The 25,711-nt window shown below is 45.0% G+C and overlaps 1 protein-coding gene across 6 annotated transcripts in view; it reads right to left on the reverse strand.

The window, feature by feature from the left end:
• epha7 (eph receptor A7) overlaps window positions 1–25,711 on the reverse strand; it is a 312,075-nt gene that overhangs the window by 153,825 nt on the left and 132,539 nt on the right. Inside the window, exon 6 of one of the 6 annotated variants that reach the window (XM_070885389.1) lies at window positions 17,095–17,132. The exons of the other annotated variants lie outside the window; for them this stretch is intronic. Coding sequence (XP_070741490.1) covers window positions 17,128–17,132 — 5 coding nt within the window. The 3' untranslated portion in view covers window positions 17,095–17,127. Of the gene's footprint in view, window positions 1–17,094; window positions 17,133–25,711 lie in introns of those variants that run through there. 6 annotated transcript variants of the gene reach the window in all.

Below are 25,711 nucleotides of genomic sequence, written 5' to 3' on the forward strand. Positions count from 1 at the left end.
GTGAGAGACACACACAGACAGACAGAGAGATAGAGACACTGACAGAGACACACTGGGGGGGGGGGGGGGGGCGTCCCAGCACGCTGTTGGAGGACTCCCGGTGCTGCAGTCGGGAAGTAGAAAATGTTTCATTTATTGATTTTTAAATTTTTTTTTAGTTTTTATTAATTTTTTTGATTGATTTATTGGTTGATTTATTGATGTATTTATCATTTATTATTGATGATGGCTCTTCATTTGTAAAACTGAAGTGTTTAATGTTTGTAAACGTCCCTTTAAACCACCCCCCCCCCCATTCCCTTCGGCTGATTTGTAACCTACGCCTGATTTTCTAAAGTGTAGACAAGGTTTTTTCGAACGTACAAAAATCTTCACTTAATTCATTCTAAGTTAGTTTGGAGTAAGTTTTCACTGCTGAAACTTTGAAAACAGGCGTAAGTGGCCGGACACGCCCCCTTTTGAAAAATAAATTCTGTTCCAAAATGAAACTGTTCGAACTGACTAGAACTGGAGCAAACTAAATGCCGAGAATTCAAATTTCTAAGATACTCCTGAGAATGTGCGAAAATGTATAGCAATGGAGACAGTGAAGTGAACAAAGGAATCATAGAAGGATAATGAAAAGAATGTCAGACTGCAAATGTTACAACATTGGCACAAATAGCAGACTTGCTCAAGGTCTTGGTTACTAGTCACGCCAGTAAAATTGTAGCAATGGGTGAAAAGCTCTTTGTGCAAAAACAGTTGCTATTACATAGACATAGAAAATAGGTGCAGGAGCAGGCCATTCAGCCCTTCTAGCCTGCACCGCCATTCAATGAGTTCATGGCTGAACATGAAACTTCAGTACCCCCTTCCTGCTTTCTCGCCATACCCCTTGATCCCCCGAGTAGTAAGGACTTCATCTAACTCCCTTTTGAATATATTTAGTGAATTGGCCTCAACTACTTCACCACTCTCTGGGTGAAGAAGTTTCTCCTCATCTCGGTCCTAAATGGCTTACCCCTTATCCTTAGACTGTGACCCCTGGTTCTGGACTTCCCCAACATTGGGAACATTCTTCCTGCATCTAACCTGTCTAAACCCGTCGGAATTTTAAACGTTTCTATGAGGTCCCCTCTCATTCTTCTGAACTCCAGTGAATACAAGCCCAGTTGATCCAGTCTTTCTTGATAGGTCAGTCCCACCATCCCGGGAATCAGTCTGGTGAATCTTCGCTGCACTCTCTCAATAGCAAGAATGTCCTTCCTCAAGTTAGGAGACCAAAACTGTACACAATACTCCAGGTGTGGCCTCACCAAGGCCCTGTACAACTGTAGCAACACCTCCCTGCCCCTGTACTCAAATCCCCTCGCTATGAAGGCCAACATGCCATTTGCTTCTTAACTGCCTGCTGTACCTGCATGCCAACCTTCAATGACTGATGTACCATGACACCCAGGTCTCTTTGCACCTACCCTTTTCTTAATCTGTCACCATTCAGATAATAGTCTGTCTCTCTGTTTTTACCACCAAAGTGGATAACCTCACATTTATCCACATTATAACCACTTGCCCGTATCTAATTGGGCAAGAAAGGCCAGGTGTCGGCTCACGAGTGGACAAAGGGAAGGAGGGATCACAAAAGGATAGGGTGAACTGAATGTCCCTCAATTGTATTACGTACCGAAAGTGTATAACTGTTGCGCCCCTACATTGTAACGGGGCTTGTCCGAGGGAAGTGAGCGCACTCTGAGGGAAAGCGTTCCTTTGTTCTGCTAAGTCCTGGCCGGTGAAACAATTAATAAAGTCTGCTTTGTTATAAGCGGCTACGGTGTTTGCGTGTCAGTGTATTCGCTGAAACAGATTGAGGGAAAAGGAATCCGTATCAACATTTGGTGTCAGAAGTGGGATCTCAACAGACGACTGCCGAAAACTTGCGAATTAAGAGCCAGACTAGCCTTGGACGAGACGGGAGGAAAGTGTCCACTGGAGTGACTATACTTTAAATACCACTTCAGTTTCCTTCAGTTCCAAAAGTCTGAGGAAAGTTTGGCCACTCGCTGGTTCTCAGGTAGCGTCTGAACGAGATCCAGGTCAATCTGGCGAATACCTTCTAAACTTAGGAAATCGCGCGGCGATGCGAACCGCGCGGCGACACGGAGGATAGGGCATTAGGTAAAATTAAGCCGCGGGGCGACGCGGGACTGTGTAAATTTAAAATTGTACTTATGCCAGGTACGGCGTCGATCTTGTATATCACTTGGTCCGCCTAGGCTCTGGATAAGATAACTTAAACCACCGCGGGGCGACGCGGGGACAATCGGGACTAATTAGGACCCTGATCCTACGCAGGGCGACACGAGGATGGGTAATCATTTGGATAAAACTACGGATACGGGTAGTCCACTACAAAAGTTATGTGAAGAATTCCCTGAAAGAGCTGGACAATTTCGAATGAAATCTGGAACCTTGAACAAATTATTAGGAGATGATCAATTGTGTAAAACTAAACCGCGGGGTGATGCGGGAATGGGCAATCATGGATCCAAAAATAGAGCCGGCCAAAACAATTAATAGGAAAGAAGAGAGACTTTTGTGAACGTCTGTTTTGAATGAGAAGTACTTGTGTGATTTTGACTACAGAATGAAAGCCTGTTTGGGAAACCGGGGAGTTGTGGTTTGTTTTAGCTCCACCCACTTTTCCAAACAGAGTGAAAGTTTTTTTTAACCCTTTGTAGTGTTGTCCTGTATGTGGGAAGTTTTAAGACATTTTAAGTTAGGAACGCAGGTGTGGATATATTCGGATGATAAGTTATGGAGCTAGGAAATGCACAAAGGATAGGTTTGTTGAATAAAAGATAAAAAAATACATGGTCCCGGTGGTTGAAAAAAAATAAAAATTATTTAACACGCTCACTTACTTGTCGAAAAGAGATATGCAATGATTGATTACATTGGGTTGAAAGACATAAATTTAGTCTCAGAATGAGATAAAGAATGCCTTTTAAAAAAGCTTCTAAGCTCAAAAAAATAGTTTTAAATAAAGATTGAAATTACAAAATTTGAATTGGGATTTCAAGATATTAAGAGAAGGCACAGCAAAATACTGAGGTGGATTCAAAAAAAAATTATTATATTAAATCTGATCTCTAAAAGAAAATAGGAGATATAAAACTAAAAGGTTTGTAAACAATCTAGAAATACCTTCAGGGATCAAGTCAAACTCCTGGGCGAGTGGCGAGCTATCTGCGAAGGTGTAAAAAGGGACTTTTTGAAAAATGTTAAAAACAGCAAGCTTTAGCAGTTTAGAAGAGACATTGTAACGACCTTGAAACTGGAACAATTGAGATAACGAAAAGCAGCCCTCTCAGCCTACGTGCCAGACTCCCCTCTAATTATGGAAAAGACAGGGGAAAAAAAGACGCAACTTTGAAAGAAAACAAATTGAACGAATTTGAAAGAAAAAGTGTCTTCGATTGTCTGATGATTTTAAATTAACAAATTTACCGAGACACGAACCCTCTGTGTAAAATACAAAACCTAATTTGAAGAAAGGAGATCTTAAAAAAAAAAGACGTAACGTACTAAATAGGTGCTGAAAGGAAAAAAAAGTGTTCTGAGATGGAAAAGGACATAACTTACTAAATACTAGCTGATATTTACTGTGAAAAAGATATTGGCTTAATTGAAAAATTTTGGAAGAGGTAAAAGACACTCTCCATTGATAATGATTTTAAATTATGAGAAAGTTCCACTGCAGTTTGAAAAGATGCATCACTTCTGTCAAGTTGGCAGGAGAACGCCACTAAATTAGGACTCTCATTGACAGAAGGAGGACATGTTAAACCCCAACATGTCTTAAAAGAAAGAGTGCGCGCACGATAAACGTACTAAGAGCTCCACTCGGACCTCTGAAAAGGGTATTGATAGACTACGTAGTCAAATGGTTGGCCTTGCATTGACCGAGGCTGATGACGAAATTGAATTTCAGTAAACAAATAGCTATTAAAAATGTGTGGTCTCGTTTTAAATCAATTTTAAAAAAAATCTTTGGCAAGTACTTGAATTAGAAGTTAAAAAAAATTGGAGTTTAATCTAAAATGCTGCCTTTCCTGATGAGAAGACTTTTATTATGACGGCTTTACTAATGATTTCTGCTGTTTAACGGATTTCTAATTTCTAAGCAAGTTTTGAAGGCACAGAGACTTTTTTTTCAGATGATTACGTGAAGTCACGTAATGACATCAGGTCTTCTTACAAACCTGTAAAGGAGTTAACCCTTTCCATTGACAGCCGTTTTATACTGACCATTATTAATTTGGATTTCTTAATAGAATAAAGACTCACCTGACAGATAAAGGAAATGGTGGGATAGTCAGAATAAAATAGAACTAGCTTATGTAATAATACTTACCTGATACAATAAAGAAATAGATACTCAAACAAAACAAATTGAAGAGTTAAAAGGCTAAGATAAATAAGCTGAAAGAGATTTAAAAAAACGGGACCAGACAGATACAGATAGTACAGTGCACAGCCATAACACCATCATCTGTGGCAAAAGAGCCAATGCAACCCACGGTGGGGAATCCACAAACCCAACCTAACCCTGACCTCCGATTTCACGGAATGACCTCGACATGCATGGATAAAAGATGAGTCAGACTAAAACCTTGCAAAAGATAAGTCAGCCTCGGAAAAACCAATGCCAACCATCCAAAACGTCATTAAAGCACAGGAGGACGCTCCTGAAAAAGATAAACTGTTGTGGAAAGATTATGGATGTACTTATGACAATGTTTCTAAACTCTGGACCACTCCCGCGGAACAGACTTGCATGTCTGACGAGTTGGCCCTATGGGTTATTGAATGTATGCACTTTGCTACTCATTGTGGAGCAAGGACAACAAGTGACACGCTTTTGGCCACTTGGTGGCACCCTAGACTCCAGGCGCTGGCCCAGAACATCAGTAGTCGCTGCCTTGTTTGCCAACAGCATAATCCAGGGAAGGGAGTCCCCTGTGATTGGGGTAAGACGCCCCTACCAGAAGGTCCCTTTGAGACCTTGCAGTTGGACTACATGGAGTTGCAAAGAGTTCAGTGTTACAAATATGTGTTAGTAATAGTAGATGTGTTTAGCAAATGGATCGAAGCTTACCCTACCCTGGACAATAAGGCTCAAACTGTTGTTAAGGTGTTAATGAGGGAAATTGTTCCTCGATATGGTATCCCAGCTCGACTGAGTTCCGATAATGGCCCTCACTTTATTGGCCAAGTTAACAAAGAATTCTGTTCCCAGATGCGCATTAACCAGCAGCTGCATTGTGCCTACCGACCCCAAGCTGCAGGACTAGTTGAACGTGCTAATCAAACTCTTAAAACCAAGCTTGCCAAACTGGTAGCATCAACCGGACTCAATTGGCTCAAAATCCTTCCCATAGCCCTATTCCAGATCCGAACTACTCCTACCAGTAAGGCTAGACTGACCCCCTTTATGGTCATTTATGGTAGGCCCCTTAGGACCCCATGGAATCAGAATGTCCCCTCCACTGTCCAATTCCACCACATGACTGAGGAAATGACCACCTATGTTCTTTCCCTGACTCAGGCTCTACGAATAGCCCACAACCAGGTTCGAGATGCTCACCTCGGCCTCCCAGTTTTGCCCGAATCGTCCCTCGTGGCACCAGGGAAGTATGTCCTGATTAAGAAATGGATTCGAAAGGGATTAGAGCCACGATGGGAGGGGCCTTTTCAGGTGTTACTTACTACCCCTACTGCAGCTAAGGTTGAGGGGAGAAGCCCCTGGGTTCACCTGCACCACTGTAAACTTGTCACCCCATAACGAACCTATTTACTGGTTGTCTTAACCCCTGTTTCTGTTCCAGACTTCCTCTTCTCCATAGCTGAATAAGGTCATTCCTCGGAGCGTCCCAACTAACCGAGTGGGTCCCGAAGAGAACAGATTGAACCCCTGCCCGTAGTGATAGACAACCAGCTACACCGACGGCGACCTGAGAAGAGAGGCGAGAAAACCGAACTCTTTGAATCAGCAAAATATTCGGACTATTTATCCTTGTCCATAGAGACGCTACAAGAAACATTTTGTTCTCGAGTAATTGTTAACCTAGAGCGATAAGATGAAACTGTGTCTGTGTGCCACAGTCTGTATAGTCGCATTGGTGTACGTCAAGTGCGGCGCGTGGGAAGCAAGACTGAAGCGAGAGCTCCATGTAAGCACCTTTTTGTATATGTCTTATGTTTATGCGCGAAATGGGAACTTTTCTAGTTGCTGGGTGTGCTCACATATCCCTATACACTCCAAAGGGGGAATTCCTTTGCGCCCCGTTCCACTGACCCTAACTGAGACTGTCAAGTGGCTTCTGAGCCAGACTAGCATGAGAGGAGGAGGGGCCAATGCAAATACGAAAGATGAAAGGCGAGTTAAGAGAGGGATCACGGAGGGCAGGAGGACCATCATACCGTTACCGTGTGGACAACCACGGGGACGGCACCGAGTGGGAGAGTGCTGGGTACCCCATTAGTCAAACATTCCAGGGATGGTACCAACCACCCTATGACCATAAAAAGGAACCCCCATTCTTAGTCCTGACCAATACCTCGGGGATCGGGAGGCCAACCGGGACCATATGTTTAACCCGAAATGACACCAGCAGAAAGGGACATATCATAGGGTACAGCGATTGCCCACACAACCTCAACATCACAACAGGTGCACGAGTCATTATCTTCTCTCACCTTCCGAATAAAACAGGTGGAGGTCTGTGGGCCCAGTCTTGGGACCCCAACACAATATATAAAAAGGCAGCATATAACGGCACGTATTTTGTGTGTGGGCATAGGGCGTATCCCTGGTTACCTGGGCGATGGACAGGGTCCTGCTATTTGGGATATGTGGTGCCATTTGTGCGGCAAATACGTACCCTGGCGGAAGCACATGCCTCCAGCCGACACAGGCGAGCCCCCACCCCCGCCGAAAGGTTCTTTGGGGTCATGATGTTCCCATTCGGGATAGGACGCACCATGGATGAAGTACAGAACCTAGAGAGGGTATTGGAACAGATAGCTAACTATACTGCTGAAGCTCTGGATGACATCACGGCCGAAATGGTAGCGATACGGACCATAGCATTACAAAACCGAATGGCCCTCGATTATCTGTTAGCTGAGAAAAGGGGAACGTGTGCTCTGATAGGATCTGAATGTTGCACTTACATTCCCGATAGCTCAGAAAACATAACCAATCTCGCTGATCACATAAGAAGGGAGGTAAAGAAGTTATCCACGCCAGCAGGAGGATCCAGCTGGTTTGATTGGCTATTAGGTGGATCCTGGGGATCCTATCTAATGCATGGAGCAATTATTCTCATCATAGTAATAATTACCTGTTGCTTGATTATTGGTTGCTTTAACCTTAGTTGTAAAGTCATGATGGCAAGGTTAGCAAACCCTCTTGTGGCCATGGGCTCCCGGGTTATGATCCAGCAAACTAAAGACCTACTCGACAAGGGGGATCAGGAAAGAGAGTGCGAACGGCTGAATGCGATACTCCTGGAATAATCCTAAAGATTATCATGGAATGATAAAGGGGGGAATGAGAATGTGCGAAAATGTATAGCAATGGAGACAGTGAAGTGAACAAAGGAATCATGGAAGGATAACCAAAAGAATGTCAGACTGCAAATGTTACAACATTGGCACAAATAGCAGACTTGCTCAAGGTCTTGGTTACTAGTCACGCCAGTAAAATTGTAGCAATGGGTGAAAAGCTCTTTGTGCAAAAACAGTTGCTATTACACATAACCACTTGCCTGTATCTAATTGGGCAAGGAAGGCCAGGTGTCAGCTCATGAGTGGACAAAGGGAAGGAGGGATCACAAAAGGATAGGGTGAACTGAATGTCCCTCAATTGTATTACGTACCGAAAGTGTATAACTGTTGCGCCCCTACATTGTAACGGGGCTTGTCCGAGGGAAGTGAGCGCACTCTGAGGAAGAGCGTTCCTTTGTTCTGATAAGTCCCGGCCGGTGAAACAATGAATAAAGTCTGCTTTGTTATAAGCGGCTACGGTGTTTGCGTGTCAGTGTATTCGCTGAAACAGATTGAGGGAAAAAGAATCCGTATCAACACTCCATTCTAAACCAGTTGCTCCAAAAAAACAGGAGCAACTCAGGCCGAAACTTGGCCCCTTTGTTACTGAACACAGATTCCCCCTAATCCCAGCAGTAGACCAGTACCGTAGATCCAGTTTTTAGGGGTCGACAAGTCTGCTGCCAGAATAGGGGAACTGAATTTAGCAGGAAAAACATTGGGAGCCGGTTCATAAACACTGGTCTCCTTGAATCAGAACGAAACAACACATGATCCTATGCAGACCAAACTATCTTGCGATAAACATCACACCAAATCCATTACAATATTTTATTCCACTGATAGGCAGCCACAAATTGCAGCCATGCAAAATCTGCAGTATAAGTGACAGAGCTGTCAGCATCAGGGGAATATCAGGAGTGTGGGGTTATGATCAAGGTGGAAAGAAAAATGTTCGATTTGCTGCATGACATGTAACTGCTGTCTTTTTGTTTTGCTTATCTCAGAATCATGCAGCACAAAAAGAAGCTGCTCAACCCATTTGCGTGTGCCAACTCTTCGAAAGAGTTATCCAATTAGTGCCACTCCCCTGCTCCTTCCCCATAGCCCTGCAAAGTTTGCTTTGCACACACTTATCAACATTTTCATTGTAATAAATAAAAGCAAACATATCATAAAATCATTTAAAAGTATGGAGCTCTGCTTCTTGTTGGAATGAAATTGCTCACTGCGAATGACTGAGACTAGATAGGTCTGATGACAGAAGCCAAAGGGGGCAAAATTCCCCTACTGTGCACCTCCCTTTAGCGCCGCCGCGAGCCACTATGTGTTTTCACCCGGGGAGGGGAGGGGGTGGGGCGGGGGGAGGCGCTATCGGATCCTGCTAAATTGCGTGGGAGTTAGCGGAGGCGCAAAACCAGTAGTGCCGCACCCTAGTCGCGTGTGCCCCCGGGCCACTGCGCCTCCAGTGAAGACATCATCGGTGTACGCGATGACACCTTTTCGCCCCGCGGTGGCACGTTTTCGCCCTGGGGCAGAAATTTGGCAGCGCCCCATGAGGCTGCCACGGGTGATGTCAGCGCCAGCCTCGCGGGTGGCGAACCGGGCCGCACTTTGCTCGCGGGGCGAAAATTAAAGGGGAGGTGCGCGCCGTCCTTTGACTTACTGGTCCAACCTCGAAGTCCATTCTCGCGGGGCCTGTGCCGCGATCGTGCAGCCCTGCACTGCATTTCAGTGCCGGGCTGTGGCCATGGCACCCTGCATCCCCGGTGGCCTCGTGGAGGCGCATCAAAATCTCTGCAGAGCTCGCAGTGTCCCTCCCCTTTAATGGAAGGGGAGAGCCCTTGGAACGCATCAGCACTACGCAGAGGGCCGCATAGTACCGCAACGTTCACCTGGGTAGCATTCCCGAGCCCGCCCCAAGAGGAAGTGGACGCCGTACATTGCACTTCACTTCCTCTCAGGGGAGGTGACCCCAATTTAGGTCATGAGTTGGAACCTCTGTGTCGGGCGATGAAGTCCCGCCTCACGAGATTTACTGCCCGCAAACGGGGCGGTCCGGAATTTCGCCCTCTGTTGAGGTTTGAGTGTTGAGTATCTAGAGGAGCTAGTCTCCCACTCCTTCAGCTTCACTGACTGTAGTGTAACTGCAACGGGCACCAAGTCAACTTTTTAAACTGACAAATTTCACTATTATGTTCTGAATGTTCACAATGTAACGATAAGGGGATAAGGGGTTATGGGGAGCTGGCGGGGAAGTGGAGCTGAGTCCATGATCAGATCAGCCATGATCTTATTGAACGACGGAGTAGGCTCGAGGGGCTGTATGGCCTATTCCTGTTCCTATTTCTTATGTTCTTATGTAAAGTAGCTGACAGGACAGTCAGTTATTGACTAACATTAGCAATTTTATCAGCGTTTGGACGTCAGATAGTGGAGTACAGTGACCATGTGTACCTTCACATATACCATGCGCTGCTTTCTCCCATTTTAGGGGTAGTATACAACTGACAGGAGTGAGCTTTTGGCTTAGTGGTAGCATTCCCGCCTCTGAGTCAGAAGGTGAAGGGTTCAAGCTTCACTGCAGAGAATCCCGGCGAGTTGAGACTAGAATATGGTCTCTAACTATTGAGTTGACATCCAGCGGGGTCCACTGACATCTGGACAGAGTGACCACTAGCTCAGTCACTTGAGTCAGATGAGTTGGGTTTGGCTCCATTCCAGACAGTCCCGACGAGTGGAGACTGGTGTACTGACTCGGAATACTGGATTGACATTGAGCGGGGATACTTGCGTCCAATGTGTGTGGGTGCTCTTTAGCTTTGGTTGCAGCTCACCTAGGAGAAGATACCACCATGGTCCCTATTCAGCTGATTCCACCCACGTGGGGTCAGCTATAAAACAAAAGATACGTTAAGGAGCAGAAATGAGTTGACCAGTCACTTGTCTCATTGCCTCCAATGCAGACACTTGCTACACAGTTGGGCGATGTAGTGCAGCAAGAGTTCTCTGCTTTGCAGATTGCATCTAAAGCAGTGAGCACAGTTGAAGCATCTCCAAAAACTCTCCCACTGATAACGATGAGCCTTTGGACGCCAATATCCAAAGTGGCCTCAATGCGCTGAAGACAAATTCCCAAGAACCCTGAGTCAAGGATTCAGAAACCTGTTCTTAGGACATCAATGATTAATGTCAGGAACCAGCTTCCAGAAGGGGTAGGCAGCCAGATATACAGGAATAAACTGGTAGCTCTCAAGCTGCTGGAGCAATGCTTGAGGTTGAAAGATTATTTCTGGCAGACTGGTTTCATGTGCATTAAATCAGATTACTCCACAGAGAAATTTTAAGAGCATAGGCAAAAGATTAGCAATATTTCTGTTACTGCGACCATAACAAATAAGTAACTCTTAACACACATTGGGCACGTATGTTAGCTCATTGTCATAGTGACATTGAGGAGTGCCACAAGAACTAAGATCAAGCCATTCAGTTAAAGTATTTGAACTCTCAGGTGTGTAATATCACAGAAACACATTTCTACAGGTGTTACTCTTTACAGTACATAATTAACTGGTTCTTGCCACTTTACGATATGCACTGCGATAAATTTTATGATTTGGGACAGAGCTTCAATTGATAGGAGCACATTTCACCAATATGGTCAGCAAGTCTGATTTTCAGCCTGCAATTTCTCATCATTTAAAATAAATGAACTAAATCATGACGAACATTTAAAGATCACATGGATGAACTTCAACAATTGTACATCCCTGTCTGGAGTAAAAATAAAATGCAGAAGGTGGCTCAACCGTGGCTAACAAGGGAAATTAAGAACAGTGTTAAATCTAAGGAAGAGGCATATAAATTGGCCAGAAAAAGCAGCAAACCTGAGGACGGGGAGAATTTTGTAACACAGCAGAGGAGGACAAAGGGTTTAATTAGGAGGGGGAAATAAAGTATGAGAGGAAGCTTGCTGGGAACATAAAAACTGACTGCAAAAGCTTCTATAGATATGTGAAGAGAAAAACATTAGTGAAAACAAACGTAGGTCCCTTGCAGTCAGATTCAGGTAAATTTATAATGGGGAAGAAAGAAATGGCAGACAAGTTAAACAAATACTTTGGTTCTGTCTTTAGGAAGGAAGACACAAATAACCTTCTGGAAATACTAGAGGACCGAGGGTCTAGTGAGAAGGAGGAACTGAAGGGAATCTTTATTAGGCGGGAAATTGTGTTAGGGAAATTGATGGGATTGGAGGCCGATAAATCCCTGGGGCCTGATAGTCTGCATCCCAGAGTACTTAAGGAAGTAGCCCTAGAAATAGTGGATGCATTGGTGATCATTTTCCAACAGTCTATCGACTCTGGATCGGTTCCTATGGACTGGAGGGCAGCTAATGTAACACCACTTTTTAAGAAAGGAGGGAGAGAGAAAACAGGTAATTATAGACCAGTTAGCCTGACATTAGTAATGGGGAAAATGTTGGAATCAATTATTAAAGATGAAATAGCAGCACATTTGGAAAGCAGTGATGGGATCGGTCCAAGTCAACATGGATATATGAAAGAGAAATCATGCTTGATAAATCTTCTAGAATATTTTGAGGATGTAACTGGTAGAGTGGACAAGGGCGAACCAGTAGATGTGGTGTATTTGGACTTTCAAAAGGCTTTTGACAAGGTCCCATACAAGAGATTGGTGTGCAAAATAAAAGCACATGATATTGGGGGTAATGTCCTGACGTGGATAGAGAACTGGTTGGCAGACAGGAAGCAGAGAGTCGGGATAAATGGGTCCTTTTCAAAATGGCAGGCAGTGACTAGTGGGGTGCCGCAGGGCTCAGTGCTGGGACCCCAGCTCTTTACAATATACATTCATGATTTGGATGAGGGAATTGTGTGTAATATCTCTAAGTTTGCAGATGACACTAAGCTGGGTGGCGGTGTGAGCTGTGAGGAGGATGCTAAAAGGCTGCAGGGTGACATGGACAGGTTAGGTGAGTGGGCAAACGCGTGGCAGATGCAGCATAATGTGGATAAATGTGAGGTTATCCACTTTTGTGGCAAAAACACGAAGGCAGAATATTATCTGAATGGCGGCAGATTAGGAAAAGGGGAGGTGCAACGAGAACTGAGTATCATGGTACATGAGTCATTGAAAGTTGGCATGCAGGTACAGCAGGCGGTGAAGAAGGCAAATGGTATGTTGGCCTTCATAGCTAGGGGATTTGAGTATAGGAGCAGGGAGGTCTTACTGCAGTTGTACAGGGCCTTAGTGAGGCCTCACCTGGAATATTGTGTTCAGTTTTGGTCTCCTAATCTGAGGAAGGACGTTCTTGCTATTGAGGGAGTGCAGCAAAGGTTCACCAGACTGATTCCCAGGATGGCAGGACTGACATATGAGGAGAGACTGGATCGACTGGGTCTGTATTCACTGGAGTTTAGAAGGATGAGAGGGGATCTCATAGAAACATTTAAAATTCTGACTGGACTGGACAGGTTAGATGCAGGAGGAATGTTCCCGATGTTGGGGAAGTCCAGAACGAGGGGACACAGTCTAAGGATAAGGATTTAGGACTGAGATGAGGAGAAACTTCTTCACTCAGGGAATTGCTAACCTGTGGAATTCCCTACCGCAGAGAGTTGTTGATGCCAGTTCATTGGATATATTCAAGAGGGAGTTAGATACGGCCCTTACGGCTAAAGGGATCAAGGGGTATAGAGAGAAAGCAGGAAAGGGGTACTGAGTGAATGTTCAGCCATGATCTTATTGAATGGTGGTGCAGGCTCGAAGGGCCGAATGGCCTACTCCTGCACCTATTTTATATGTTTCTATGGTTCTATAAAATTTACCCCATAAACCCAATGGGGAAATAAGGGTATTCCAAATGGATGGCTGGCTCCAAGATTGAAAGATAATTTGAACTAAAGTAGTATGTGAGCTTATTTCATTGCTTGTCGCAGTGTTATAACTGTCTTGTCATTCTACCCATTTATCTAACACCTATTTAATCTATAATTCATAAATACATGTATCTATCTGACAAATTAGTTAATTTTGCTCCAGTTGATCAATTTTTTTGTCTAATGATACACATATATAAATACTATTTCCATTTTGATTCCTCTCCTATGGCATTCAGAGGATGTAGTTGACAAAAATATAAAGTGTTCACTTCTGACCTATTTCAGCTTGGATGATCTGTGCAGCATTTCTGTGTGCCCCTACCCCACCTCCACCGTTGGGAATACTTGCCTGCACTACCCAGCTGCTCAGTGTGACCACGTTGCTGGGCCATCAAGGTAAAGCCACCCAAACCTGGCTGCTATGAGGGCGCTGGCTCGCAGTTTGAATTTCAGGGAAGCTGACAAGCTTAGTCTGTGGTAAGATACCCGAGAGCCAGCTGAGAAACAACCTGGACCTTGCTAACATTTCAAAACAATGCTGTCGAGGACAAGCGCCATTTGTGCTCACCTCTCCTGCACAAAAGAGTCTTTCCATTCTATCTTAACATTTTGAGGGTATTTGTGTCTACAGAAGCCTCCACGCTGTCCTGCCTTTCGGCAGAAGGCCACGGGCCAGCGCAGAACTAAGTCACTTTCTGATATCAGCAAGTCGGCGGGTGTCCACCTGCTGCCAATCTGCATTGGCCCATTTTGACCAGCGGCCACCAGATAAAGCAAACCCTTGCTTTACTGCCACTATCTATGTATTATTCAGGCACCAGAGATCACCCCCGTATCCTGGGCAATACTTATCCCTCAACCAACATCACTAAATTAGATTATCTGGTCATTATCACATTGCTGTTTGTGGGAGCTCGCTGTGCGCATTTTGGCTGCTGCATTTCCTAAATTGCAACAGTCACTACTCTTCAAAAAGTACTTCACTGGCTGTAAGGCGCTTTAGGATGTCCTGGGGTTGTGAAAGGCGCCATATAAATGCAAGTCTTTCTTTCTTTCACACAATTGTGCAACTGCACAAAGCAGTGGAGGGTCACTGAAAACACAGGATTTGCAGGCAAATCACAAGTGGGACACTTCGCAAGCACAGCTTTATTTGTGAAATGCCATCATTTGAACACCGAGCCAAGTTTTCTGATGTACTATAGACTGTGTACAGCGATCATCTTTCTGGCCTAAGCTTTAATTGGGTAGGTATTCGTTCGAACTGAATGAACCAAATCAAACTGAACGGAACCAAAATCCCAAGTGAAACCAGTCGACTCATCTGTACTGTTTATCAACAAAAAACGGTGTGGCAAGCACAGAGGGAAAGTATTCTAAACTGACTTACATACCAGGTGTTGGGAAAAACTTCAGATAAATGTTTAAGTCCAATTGTACTTTGAATCCAAATAATGACAAACTGCAGAGATTAGAGCACTCGGAGCAGTTGTGCCAAATTCATTAGAAATCTCGGGCTGACACACAGGTTGGTTGCCTGGCAATGTTATAAGGAAACATTAGTGACATTATTAAGCACTGCAACTTCTGAAAAGAACCTTGACTGGCAGCAAGGATGCTCAAAAGTCGTCACACAGTGTCAGTCATCTGTGTACTTTTGGAGATGCCAGAGAGCTGCCACCCTGACAAACTGGAGATACGGCGATTTGAGCACTTTAATGAACTGAAAACTTGTTTGAAAATCTCTCCGTCAAATAACTCTCGAGCACCCGCTCAAGCACACACGATTCAGGGGGGCCGTCTGCCAGCAATAAAGGCCGAAATTGGATACTAGGGGAGATTAATTACCAAGATAGGGAATGATAATGCAAGTTAAATGGGAAAGTAATTAAAGTGCACCTTCCATGAAAATTATTCATTGCTGATGGATCAGGTGACAGATAAATCAAAAACCGTTTAAAAAAAAGCTACGGGTTAACCCAGGCAGGCCTTTCTCTCGTGAGAGCGTGGTAGTTTCCGCAGCTGTTGAATTGAATTATGCTGGCCAGTGCTCATCAAATTACTTCACAGAAACATACGTTAAGAGCAGAGAGAAAGGACAGGGTAATGTAAAACTACTAAAATAAATGTTTGCAGAAAAGCCGTCAAAGACTTTGCTTTAGAAAGAGGTGAGCAGGAGCGGAAGCGGTCAGCCATGGGGCTCTAGATTACTGGATCATTCGACACCATTTAGTGCTATTATTGCAACTGTGTCCATCAAAATGGGAGTGATAAATTAATACGATTTCAGCTTCTTGGTGAATAATGCTCAGAGATTAAAGAGACAATATCCTTTTTGCTGGAATGGCTCAGCGTTTGAGTAAGATTATCCCTTTTTGTCTTGCCTGAAGTGGTTATTTTTCTGATCGAACGGAACTCAGCTCTACAAAGAGCATTCCATCACACACATAGCTTCCTGCTTACACCCTAGTCACAGTGCCAGGTTCAAATTGGACTTCCCATGTAAGTAATCAATACAATGGGGAAATAAACCACAGCTCTCTCTCACCAAGGGTATTCTGACTGGTACCAGCACAATGCAAATAGGGGTCTGGTCTCACGCCAAGCTGAATCTTTAGCTTCTGTGTTTCCAGGCTTCAGGAGAAGGCCAGTTTGAGGATTTCAAGTGGGGCCCTTGATATGAATCTACATAACTGAAGATCTAAGGTTCAAGTGATAAATGAAAGTAAGAAAGAAAGAAAGAAAGTCAAACATATTCGATTAAGTTAATCAATGATGATACTAGTGGATCTCACAGCATTGCTCACATGTATTCTGTGGTCTGAAAAAGAGTTGTGGTTTTCAACGACTAGAATGGCCTGTCCCTTTAAGTATTCCCTGTGGGGAAGTGATCGGAATTGGGCAATGTAAGAGATAAAGGTAAATTAGCAGTGTGTTACAATCAGAAAATAATTGTAACTGCTTGTAAATTTCTGGCTCCAGGTCAGAAAACCATCATGAAATAACTGATTCATTTCTAATTTTTTAAAGATTGTTTTGGATATGAAACAAAGTGTGACAAATGTACATGTGAATGATGTGTTGCATAGATATGTAACAATTGATGTCAGCAACAATGGTAAACATGGATAATGATGTAGTAAACAGTTTGGGGAGTTTATTTCAAAAGAACGGAATATCTTTCATTATCTCAGTGCAATTTATGATCTGTAATATAAACTCCACAAGTCATTTTATCAAGAGATCTCATTGATTTGATTGCCACTAAATTACAAGAATTACACATTCACATTATAGTGGAGTGGACAAATATTACACAGACTGTTGCAGAAACCACCAATTACAGAAGCTTCATGAGTGGGATGGACATTCTCTGACCAATATGCAGCTCCCATGATAGTGGGATAACCATTCAGTGACCAATATCAAACTGAGGTCCCTCATCCCTTGTACCATTCTAGTAAATCTCCTCTGCATCTCTCTAAGGCCTTGACATCCTTCCTAAAGTGTGGAGGGCTCTGAGAATTGAACACAATATTCCAGCAGTTGTAGGTTCATGCACATGAATCCTCACAGCTCCTGAGCTAAACGGTGTCATCGCAGGAAGTTGTTAAACTGTCTGGCAACTTCACTCTGGTAAGGAAGAGAGGGAAAATCAGAAGTTGAGAATCACGCTGGGCGGTTCTCATTACAGAGGAGGATTGGCAAAGGCAAGTTCGCTGGTCATAGACCTGACTCTTCACCCTGTCAGCACCAGAATGTGTGCCATAGTAAGACCACGAGATGAAACGTCAGACTATGAAAGAAAAGGATTTAATAAGATCTGAATGTGGTAGCAATGGAATGCATCTTTAACTATCAGTTCTGCCACTTAATAATTAATTCTTTGAGGTGGGGGTGTGGGTGGAGGGTGAGGTTGAGCCCATAACATGAGATACCTCAGAGAGTGGAACGTTCCTTGAAGTTTTCCATAAACCATCAGGGTTAAGCATTCCCTGGCCAATAATAAGATGGTCATGTGTATGGTAAACACAACAACAACTTGCATTTGTATAGTGCCTATATAACATAGTAAAATATCTTGGGGCACTTTACAGGAGCGTTATCAAACAAAATTTAACACTGAGCTACATAAGGAGATATTCGGACAGGCGAGGGATAGGTTTTAAGGTGCATCTTAAAAGTGGAGAGAAAAATGGAGAGACAGAGGGGCATAGGAAGAGAATTACAGAGCTTAAGACCTAGACAGCTGAAGGCATGGCCATCAATAGTGGAGCAATTAAAATCAAGGATGTGCAAGAGACCAGAATAGGAGGAGGGCGGAGATCTCAGAGGGTTGTAGGGCTGGTGGAGGTTACAGAGATAGGGAGGGGCAAGGCCCTGCAGGAATTTGAAAAACAAGGATAAGTGTTTTAAGATTGAGGCGTTGTCGGACTACGAGCCAAAGTAGGTCAGCGAGCACAGAGGTGATGGGTGAATGGGACTTGGTATGAGTTAGGACATGGGCAGCCAAGTTTTGGATAAGTTCAACATTCCTCTGCTCTGCCATAACAATGTGCTTCCGTTCCACACTCATCCCTAGTTGCGCTGTTCTGAATATTCTATCTCTCATGCTAGCCATCCTGTGGGCCCTCAGCAAAATTTCCACTTTTTGGGTTTAATTCCCTCTGTGCACTCCTTTTAGTGCACCCAATGACACATTTGCATAAATTCCTACCCATGCTATTTTAAAGCAGACACATTTATAGGTGTACTAAAGATAGAAAACATGGAATTAACACCATTTGAGTCAACTCGTGTCAAATTCAGGTCAATTTTGTGCTGTGTGGAACTGTGCCAATTAGAAATTGGGTTCACACTGCCCAATCTCATTATATTGGATGTTTATAACCAACAAAGAGATGTTTTCATCCTGAATGTCAGCCCTCAATTTGAACCCAGAACCCTGATTTGAAAGGATCGTGGGCAAACCCAATGCAGTGCCTAAAACTCCCAACATAGCAGTTTACAGTAGAAATTCCTATATATTTGGAAAACCACATTTTTATCAATGTTATTTCTTTGTTTGTTCTGTAACAAAAATATCCATGTCATTACTTAGTCACCAAACATGCTATAATACTGCAACAATGCAGAATGATCAAGGAAATAAACGTGAACTAATCATTAAACATGGTCTTTGTTTTTTGCAGTTTTACGAGCACAATCTATTGGGAGGATAGGATGATCTGGCAGGGCTGAGGTCCAAGTTCTGGAACCTTTTGAGGACTAACAGATTGAGGATTCTGGAAATTTGTTTAGCTTTATTACAAAAATGTTGATGCATTCATTGTGTTAAACACTGTTAAAATAATACATAATTTTTTGAAGTATTCGGTAAGAGAAGCAAAGATTAATGTGCGGACTTTAGAAAGATTAAGACAATGATGTGCATTAAATGAAGTCAGTTTAAAGCTCCTACATAAATAAAATAATTTCCATGAACTATTAAATAAATATGTAAATTAGCAACATAAACTGTAGAATTGTTTAATGCAATTTGTTATAAATGAACGCCTGAAGTGGATTATAAAGAACATAAAAAAATTGGCATATGAACTATTTTTAAATGTAATACTTATTAATGAAACATCATCTTAATTACTATCTGCATAAGTATTTTGTATAATTAAAACGTGTTTAATAATTATTTAAATAATGACACACTGTGAGCCCTACTTGCATTTAAATGCAAAAAACAAAGCTGAGTTTTATAAAGTCCTGTTACCCCCCCTCTTCCTATTAAAGACATCCTGACGAGTTTGCAATTGAAATCTCAATGGAAAATTCTTCATTTTAAGGACAGATAGTAAGATGTGGAATTATATTAGGGATACGGTAGCACAGTAGTTATGTTATGACTCCAGACCCGTAGCAATGTGATTGATTCTTAACTGCCCTCTGAAATGTCCTGGCAAGCCACTCAGTTGAACCAAACCACTATGTCAAAGTCAGCACTGTGGGGAAGTACCTTCACCACAAGGACTGCAGCGGGTAAGGAAGGCAGCTCACTACCACCTTCGCTATTGTGAGTTGTGTACAGACCACCAAACAGTAGTAGTGAGGTTGGGGAGAGCTTCAAACAAGAAATTAGGGATGCGTGCAATAAAGGTACTGCAGTTATCATGGGCGACTTTAATCGACATATAGATTGGGCTATATGGTAGCAATACGGTGGAGAAGGATTTCCTGGAGTGTATTAGGGATGGCTTTCTAGACCAATATGTCGAGGAACCAATTAGAGGGCTGGCCATCCTAGGGTGATGTGTAATGAGAAAGGACTAATTAAAAATCTTGTTGTGTGAGACCCCTTGGGGAAGAGTGACCATAATGTGGTAGAGTTCTTTATTAAGATGGAGGGTGACACAGTTAATTCAGAGACTAGGGTCCTGAACTGAAGGAAAGATAACTTCGATGGTATGAGACGTGAATTGGCTGGAATAGACTGGTGAATGATACTTAAAGGGTTGACGGTGGATAGGCAATGGCAAACATTTAAAGATCACATGGATGAACTTCAACAATTGTACATCCCTGTCTGGAGTAAAAATAAAACGGGGAAGGTGGCTCAACCGTGGCTAACAAGGGAAATTAAGGATAGTGTTAAATCCAAGGAAGAGGCATATAAATTGGCCAGAAAAAGCAGCAAACCTGAGGACGGGGTGAATTTTGTAATACTGCAGAGGAGAACAAAGGGTTTAATTAGGAGGGGGAAAATAGAGTATGAGAGGAAGCTTGTAGGGAACATAAAAACTGACTGCAAAAGTTTCTATAGATATGTGAAGAGAAAAAGATTAGTGAAGACAAACGTAGGTTCCTTGCAGTCAGATTCAGCTGAATTTATAATGGGGAACAAAGAAATGGCAGACCAGTTGAACAAATACTTTGGTTCTGTCTTCATGAAGGAAGACACAAATAAACTTCCGGAAATACTAGGGGACCGAGGGTCCAGTGAGAATGAGAAACTGACGGAAATCCTGATTAGGGAGGAAATTGTTTTAGGGAAATTGATGGGATTGAAGGCCGATAAATCCCCTGGGACCTGATCGTCTGCATCCCAGGGTGCTGAAGGAAGTGGCCCTAGAAATAGTGGATGCATTGGTGATCATTTTCCAACAGTCTATCGAGTCTGGATCAGTTCCTATGGATTGGAGGGTAGCTAATGTAACACCACTTTTTAAAAAAGGAGGGAGATAGAAAACAGGGAATTATAGATCGGTTAGCCTGACATCAGTAGTGGGGAAAATGTGGAATCAATTATTAAAGATGAAATAACAGCACATTTGGAAAGCAGTGATGGGATCGGTCCAAGTCAGCACGGATTTATGAAAGGGAAATCATGCTTGACAAATCATCTGGAATTTTTGGGGGATGTAACTAGTAGACTGGACAAGGGAGAACCAGTGGATGTGGTGTATTTGAACTTTCAAAAGACTTTTGACAAGGTCCCACACAAGAGATTGGTGTGCAAAGTTAAAGCACATGGTATTGGGGGTAATGTACTGACGTGGATAGAGAATTGGGAGGCAGATAGGAAGCATAGAGTCGGGATAAACGGGTCCTTTTCAGAATGGCAGGCAGTGACTAGTGGGGTGCTGCAGGGCTCAGTGCTGGGACCCCAGCTATTTACACTATACATTAATGATTTAGATGAAGAAATTGAGTGTAATATCTCCAAGTTTGCAGATGATACCAAGCTGGGTGACGGTGTGAGCTGTGAGGAGAACACTAAGAGGCTGCAGGGTGACTTGGACAGGTTAGGTGAGTGGGCAAATGCATGGCAGATGCAGTCTAATGTGGATAAATGTGAGGTTATCCACTTTGGTGGCAAAAACACGAAGGCAGAATAATATCTGAATGGCGGCGGATTAGGAAAAGGGGAGGTGCAGCGAGACCTGGGTGTCATGGTACATCAGTCATTGAAAGTTGGCATAGAAACATAGAAAGTAGGTGCAGGAGTAGGCCATTCGGCCCTTCGAGCCTGCACCGCCATTCAATAAGATCATGGCTGATCATTCCCTCAGTACCCCTTTCCTGCTTTCTCTCCATACCCCTTGATCCCCTTAGCCGTAAAGGCCATATCTAACTCCCTCTTAAATTTATCCAATGAACTGGCATCAACAACTCTCTGCAGCAGGGCATGCAGGTACAGCAGGCGGTGAAGAAGGCAAATGGTATGTTGGCCTTCATAGTGAGGGGATTTGAGTATAGGAGCAAGGAGGTCTTACTGCAGTTGTATAGGGCCTTAGTGAGGCTTCACCTGGAATATTGTGTTCAGTTTTGGTCTCCTAACCTGAGGAAGGACATTCTTGCTATTCAGGAAGTGCAGCAAAGGTTCACCAGACTGATTCCCGGGATGGCAGGACTGACATATGAGGAGAGACTGAATCAACTGGGTCTGTATTCGATAGAAGGATGAGAGAGGATCTCATAGAAACTTGTAAAATTCTGACGGATCTGGACAGGTTAGATGCAGGAAGAATGTTCCCGATGTTGGGGAAGTCCAGAACCAGGGGACACAGTCTAAGGATAAGACTGAGATGAGGAGAAACTTCTTCACTCAGAGAGTTGTTAACCTGTGGAATTCCCTACCACAGAGAGTTGTTGATGCCAGTTCATTGGATATATTCAAGAGGGAGTTAGATATGGCCCTTATGGCTAAAGTGATCAAGTGGTATGGAGAGAAAGCAGGAAAGGGGTACTGAGGTGAATGATCAACCATGATCTTATTGAATGGTGGTGCAGGCTTGAAGGGCCGAGTGGCCTATTCCTGCACCTATTTTCTATGTTTCTATTTCTCAAGGGCAATTAGGGATGGGCAGTAAATGTTGGCCTTGCCAACGATGCCCACATCCCATGAACAAATAAAAAAATATATCCCTTAAAATGACAGATAAATAGTTTCAATAAGGTGTAAATAAAAGGTGAGGAATGAACTTTTAATGTAACAGTAATGAAATACAGCACCTGACCTTCAAAGCAGCGCATGTAAAAAAAAGAGGTTGTAAAAAATTTCAGACTATGAAATGGTTATCATTCAGTGTCTGCTCATCATGGGCCCAAGTTTCGTCTGGAGCATCTAGTTTAGTTTGGAGTATCTTAGAAATCGCAATTCTCAGCATTTAGTTTGCTCCAGTTCGAGTGAGTTCGTTTAGTTTCGTTTTAGTAGTTTTTTTTTTCAAAAAGGAGTGTTACCAGCCACTTACGCCTGTTTTGCAAGTTTAGGCAGCAAAAAGTTACTCCAAACTAACTTAGAACGGAGTAAGTGTCGACTTTTGTACGTTTCAGAAAAATCTTGCGTACACTTTAGAAATTAGGTGCAGGTAGCCAGAGATAGGCTGGGAGGGGCGGGCGGGGAAGGGAAGTTAAGGGATTTTGCAAAGCATTAAACACTTCACTTTTAGAAATAAAGAGCCATCATCAATAATAAGTAAATAAATAAATAAATCAATCACCCAATAAATCAATGAAAAAAATCAAAAATTAAAAAAATTAAAAAGCAATCAATAAATCAAAAATTAAAAGTTTCTACTCATCTACTGCAGCCCCTATCTGATCAGGGCATACACAGCCCTGCCTGCCGAAGAGCTGCTCTGGCTGGCCCCACTGCCGAGGAGGTGTTCGGGCGGAGCGCGGTGCCCGCCACCGAGGAGGTGTTCGGGTGGAGCGTGCCACCGGGGAGGAGTTTGGGCAGTGCCCGCCATCAAAGAGCTACTGGTCGGATGGGCCCGCCACCGGGGAAGAGATTGGGCGGGCCCCGCCGCCAAAGAGTTGCTGGGCGGGCGGGCCCCGCTGCCGAGGAGGTAAGGGCAGTGGCGATGAGGCGAGGCGTGGGACGGTGAGGCAGGCAGGCCACTCGGCCCAGGATAGGACGGTGAACATCGCAACGTCCCTTCGGCCAGGGATAGGGTCGCCTGGAGACAGGGCGCGCTGAGAGGGCCAGGAGCTACTGTGCACGCGCGCAGGGCTGTAGCTCTGCCCCCAGCTGTTTGAGCTAAGCCACGCCGAGTGCTAAACAGGCCTGCTGAACGCCGAGAATTGCGAGGCAAGTTTTATGCGCACTTTTAATTCTACAAAATAGGCGGGCCTCTCGGAGGTGTGCCATTCTGCGGGACAGCCGAAACTTGGGCCCCCATGTAACTGCCAGAATTCTTTTTCAAATGAGGCAATTTTATTTTCATTTGTGCAGACTTTTGTTGTGGGCCAGTGCCTTATTTAGTTTAATGCCAGATGTGTGGAAGTTGTTTTCAGATCTTTATGCGTATCATAGGACTCCATTTTACTAGTTTACTCCATAACACAATCCTCTCCCCGCTCAACTCAATGCACACTACATTTTTCTTGAAATGCTGAACTTGTGTCACTTGCAGTGATTGAGACTCAGTACTGCTAACTTTTTTTCAACATTTTAAATGACCTACGTGGATACTAGTACAGATATTTGCTACTAAGTACTGAGTGATGCTTGTAGGTCACCCCTGCATATAGGTTGCATCCCAAATATGAGTCATTCCCTCAGGAAAAGCCTCAAAAATTGCATAGCCTACACCCCCAATTCAAACTGATTTTTCTTTCGCTTTACATACATGTCAAAAGTGTGTTCTGATAAATATCTGGGATTTTTCTTTCTAACAAATGTCCAAATTTGGACAATCCAAGATGACAACTAAATGAGAATGCATCATTTTTTTTTTAACAATATCATTTTTTCTGAAGACCTTTAACAGATGGGTCTTAACACAAAAGCTTTCATAATATCACAACTTTGAAACACTTTAGGACCACCATTACTGTGACATTTGCAAGAAACTCTCCTTCTGTTACCATCTTGGTATGAACTCTGGTGGCAGTATTGTTATGGTAACAATTCGACCAATGAGTCTTCCACTCATAGGGCCCAAGTTTCCACACGTGCCTAGAACGGCGCAGTCCCGACCTGGACGCCCGTTTTTCGCGCCACAAAGTGTGCCTAAAAAAAACCTCCGTATTCTCCACCTCCCTGCAGGTCCTCTGGCCCTCGGCGCAGCGCAGCGCAGCAGGAGCTGTAGGGGGCGGAGCCAGGTCCCTGCGCTGAAAACAGTGCCGGGACCTCTGCACATGCGCACTACAGTGGGCACGCAAGTGCAGTAGCTCCAGGCGCCCGAAACTGTGTGAGAAGGGCCGAAGCACGCAGTCCCTAGCCCTGGCCGAATGGCCTCACTGAGGCTGTGTGAATAAGGCTCCTCCCACGGCCAGCTCCTGCTTCCTCCCGACCCGACTACCGCTTCCCCCCCCCCACCCCCCCCCCCCCGGACCAGACCTGACACCCGCTCCCCCTCCCCCGGACCGGACCCGACACCTGCTCCCCCCCACCCCGGATCGGACTGGACCCGACTGCCGCTCCCCCTCCCCCCCGACTGGACCCGACCCGACCCGACTGCCGCTCCCGCTCCCGCTCCCCCCCGACTGGACCCGACTGCCGCTCCCGCTTCCCCCCGACTGGACCCGACCCGACCCGACTGCCGCTCCCGCTCCCGCTCCCCCCCGACTGGACCCGACTGCCGCTCACGCTCCCCCCCGACTGGACCCGACTGCCGCTCCCGCTTCCCCCCGACTGCCGCCCCCGCTCCCCCCCGACTGGACCCGACTGCCGCTCCCGCTTCCCCCCGACTGGACCCGGCCCGACCCGACTGCCGCTCACGCTTCCCCCCGACTGGACCCGACCCGACTGCCGCTCCCGCTCCCCCACGACTGGACCCGGCCCGACCCGACTGCCGCTCCCGCTTCCCCCCGACTGGACCCGACCCGACCCGACTGCCGCTCCCGCTTCCCCCCGACTGGACCCGACCCGACTGCCGCTCCCGCTCCCCCACGACTGGACCCGGCCCGACCCGACTGCCGCTCCCGCTTCCCCCCGACTGGACCCGACCCGACCCGACTGCCGCTCACGCTTCCCCCCGACTGGACCCGACCCGACTGCCGCTCCCGCTCCCCCACGACTGGACCCGGCCCGACCCGACTGCCGCTCCCGCTTCCCCCCGACTGGACCCGGCCCGACCCGACTGCCGCTCCCGCTTCCCCCCGACTGGACCCGACCCGACTGCCGCTCCTGCTTCCCCCCGACTGGACCCGACTGCCGCTCCCGCTTCCCCCCGACTGGACCCGGCCCGACCCGACTGCCGCTCCTGCTTCCC

The sequence above is a fragment of the Pristiophorus japonicus genome, chromosome 7 (assembly GCF_044704955.1).
Source record: "Pristiophorus japonicus isolate sPriJap1 chromosome 7, sPriJap1.hap1, whole genome shotgun sequence".
In the NCBI taxonomy this organism is placed as follows: domain Eukaryota; kingdom Metazoa; phylum Chordata; class Chondrichthyes; family Pristiophoridae; genus Pristiophorus; species Pristiophorus japonicus.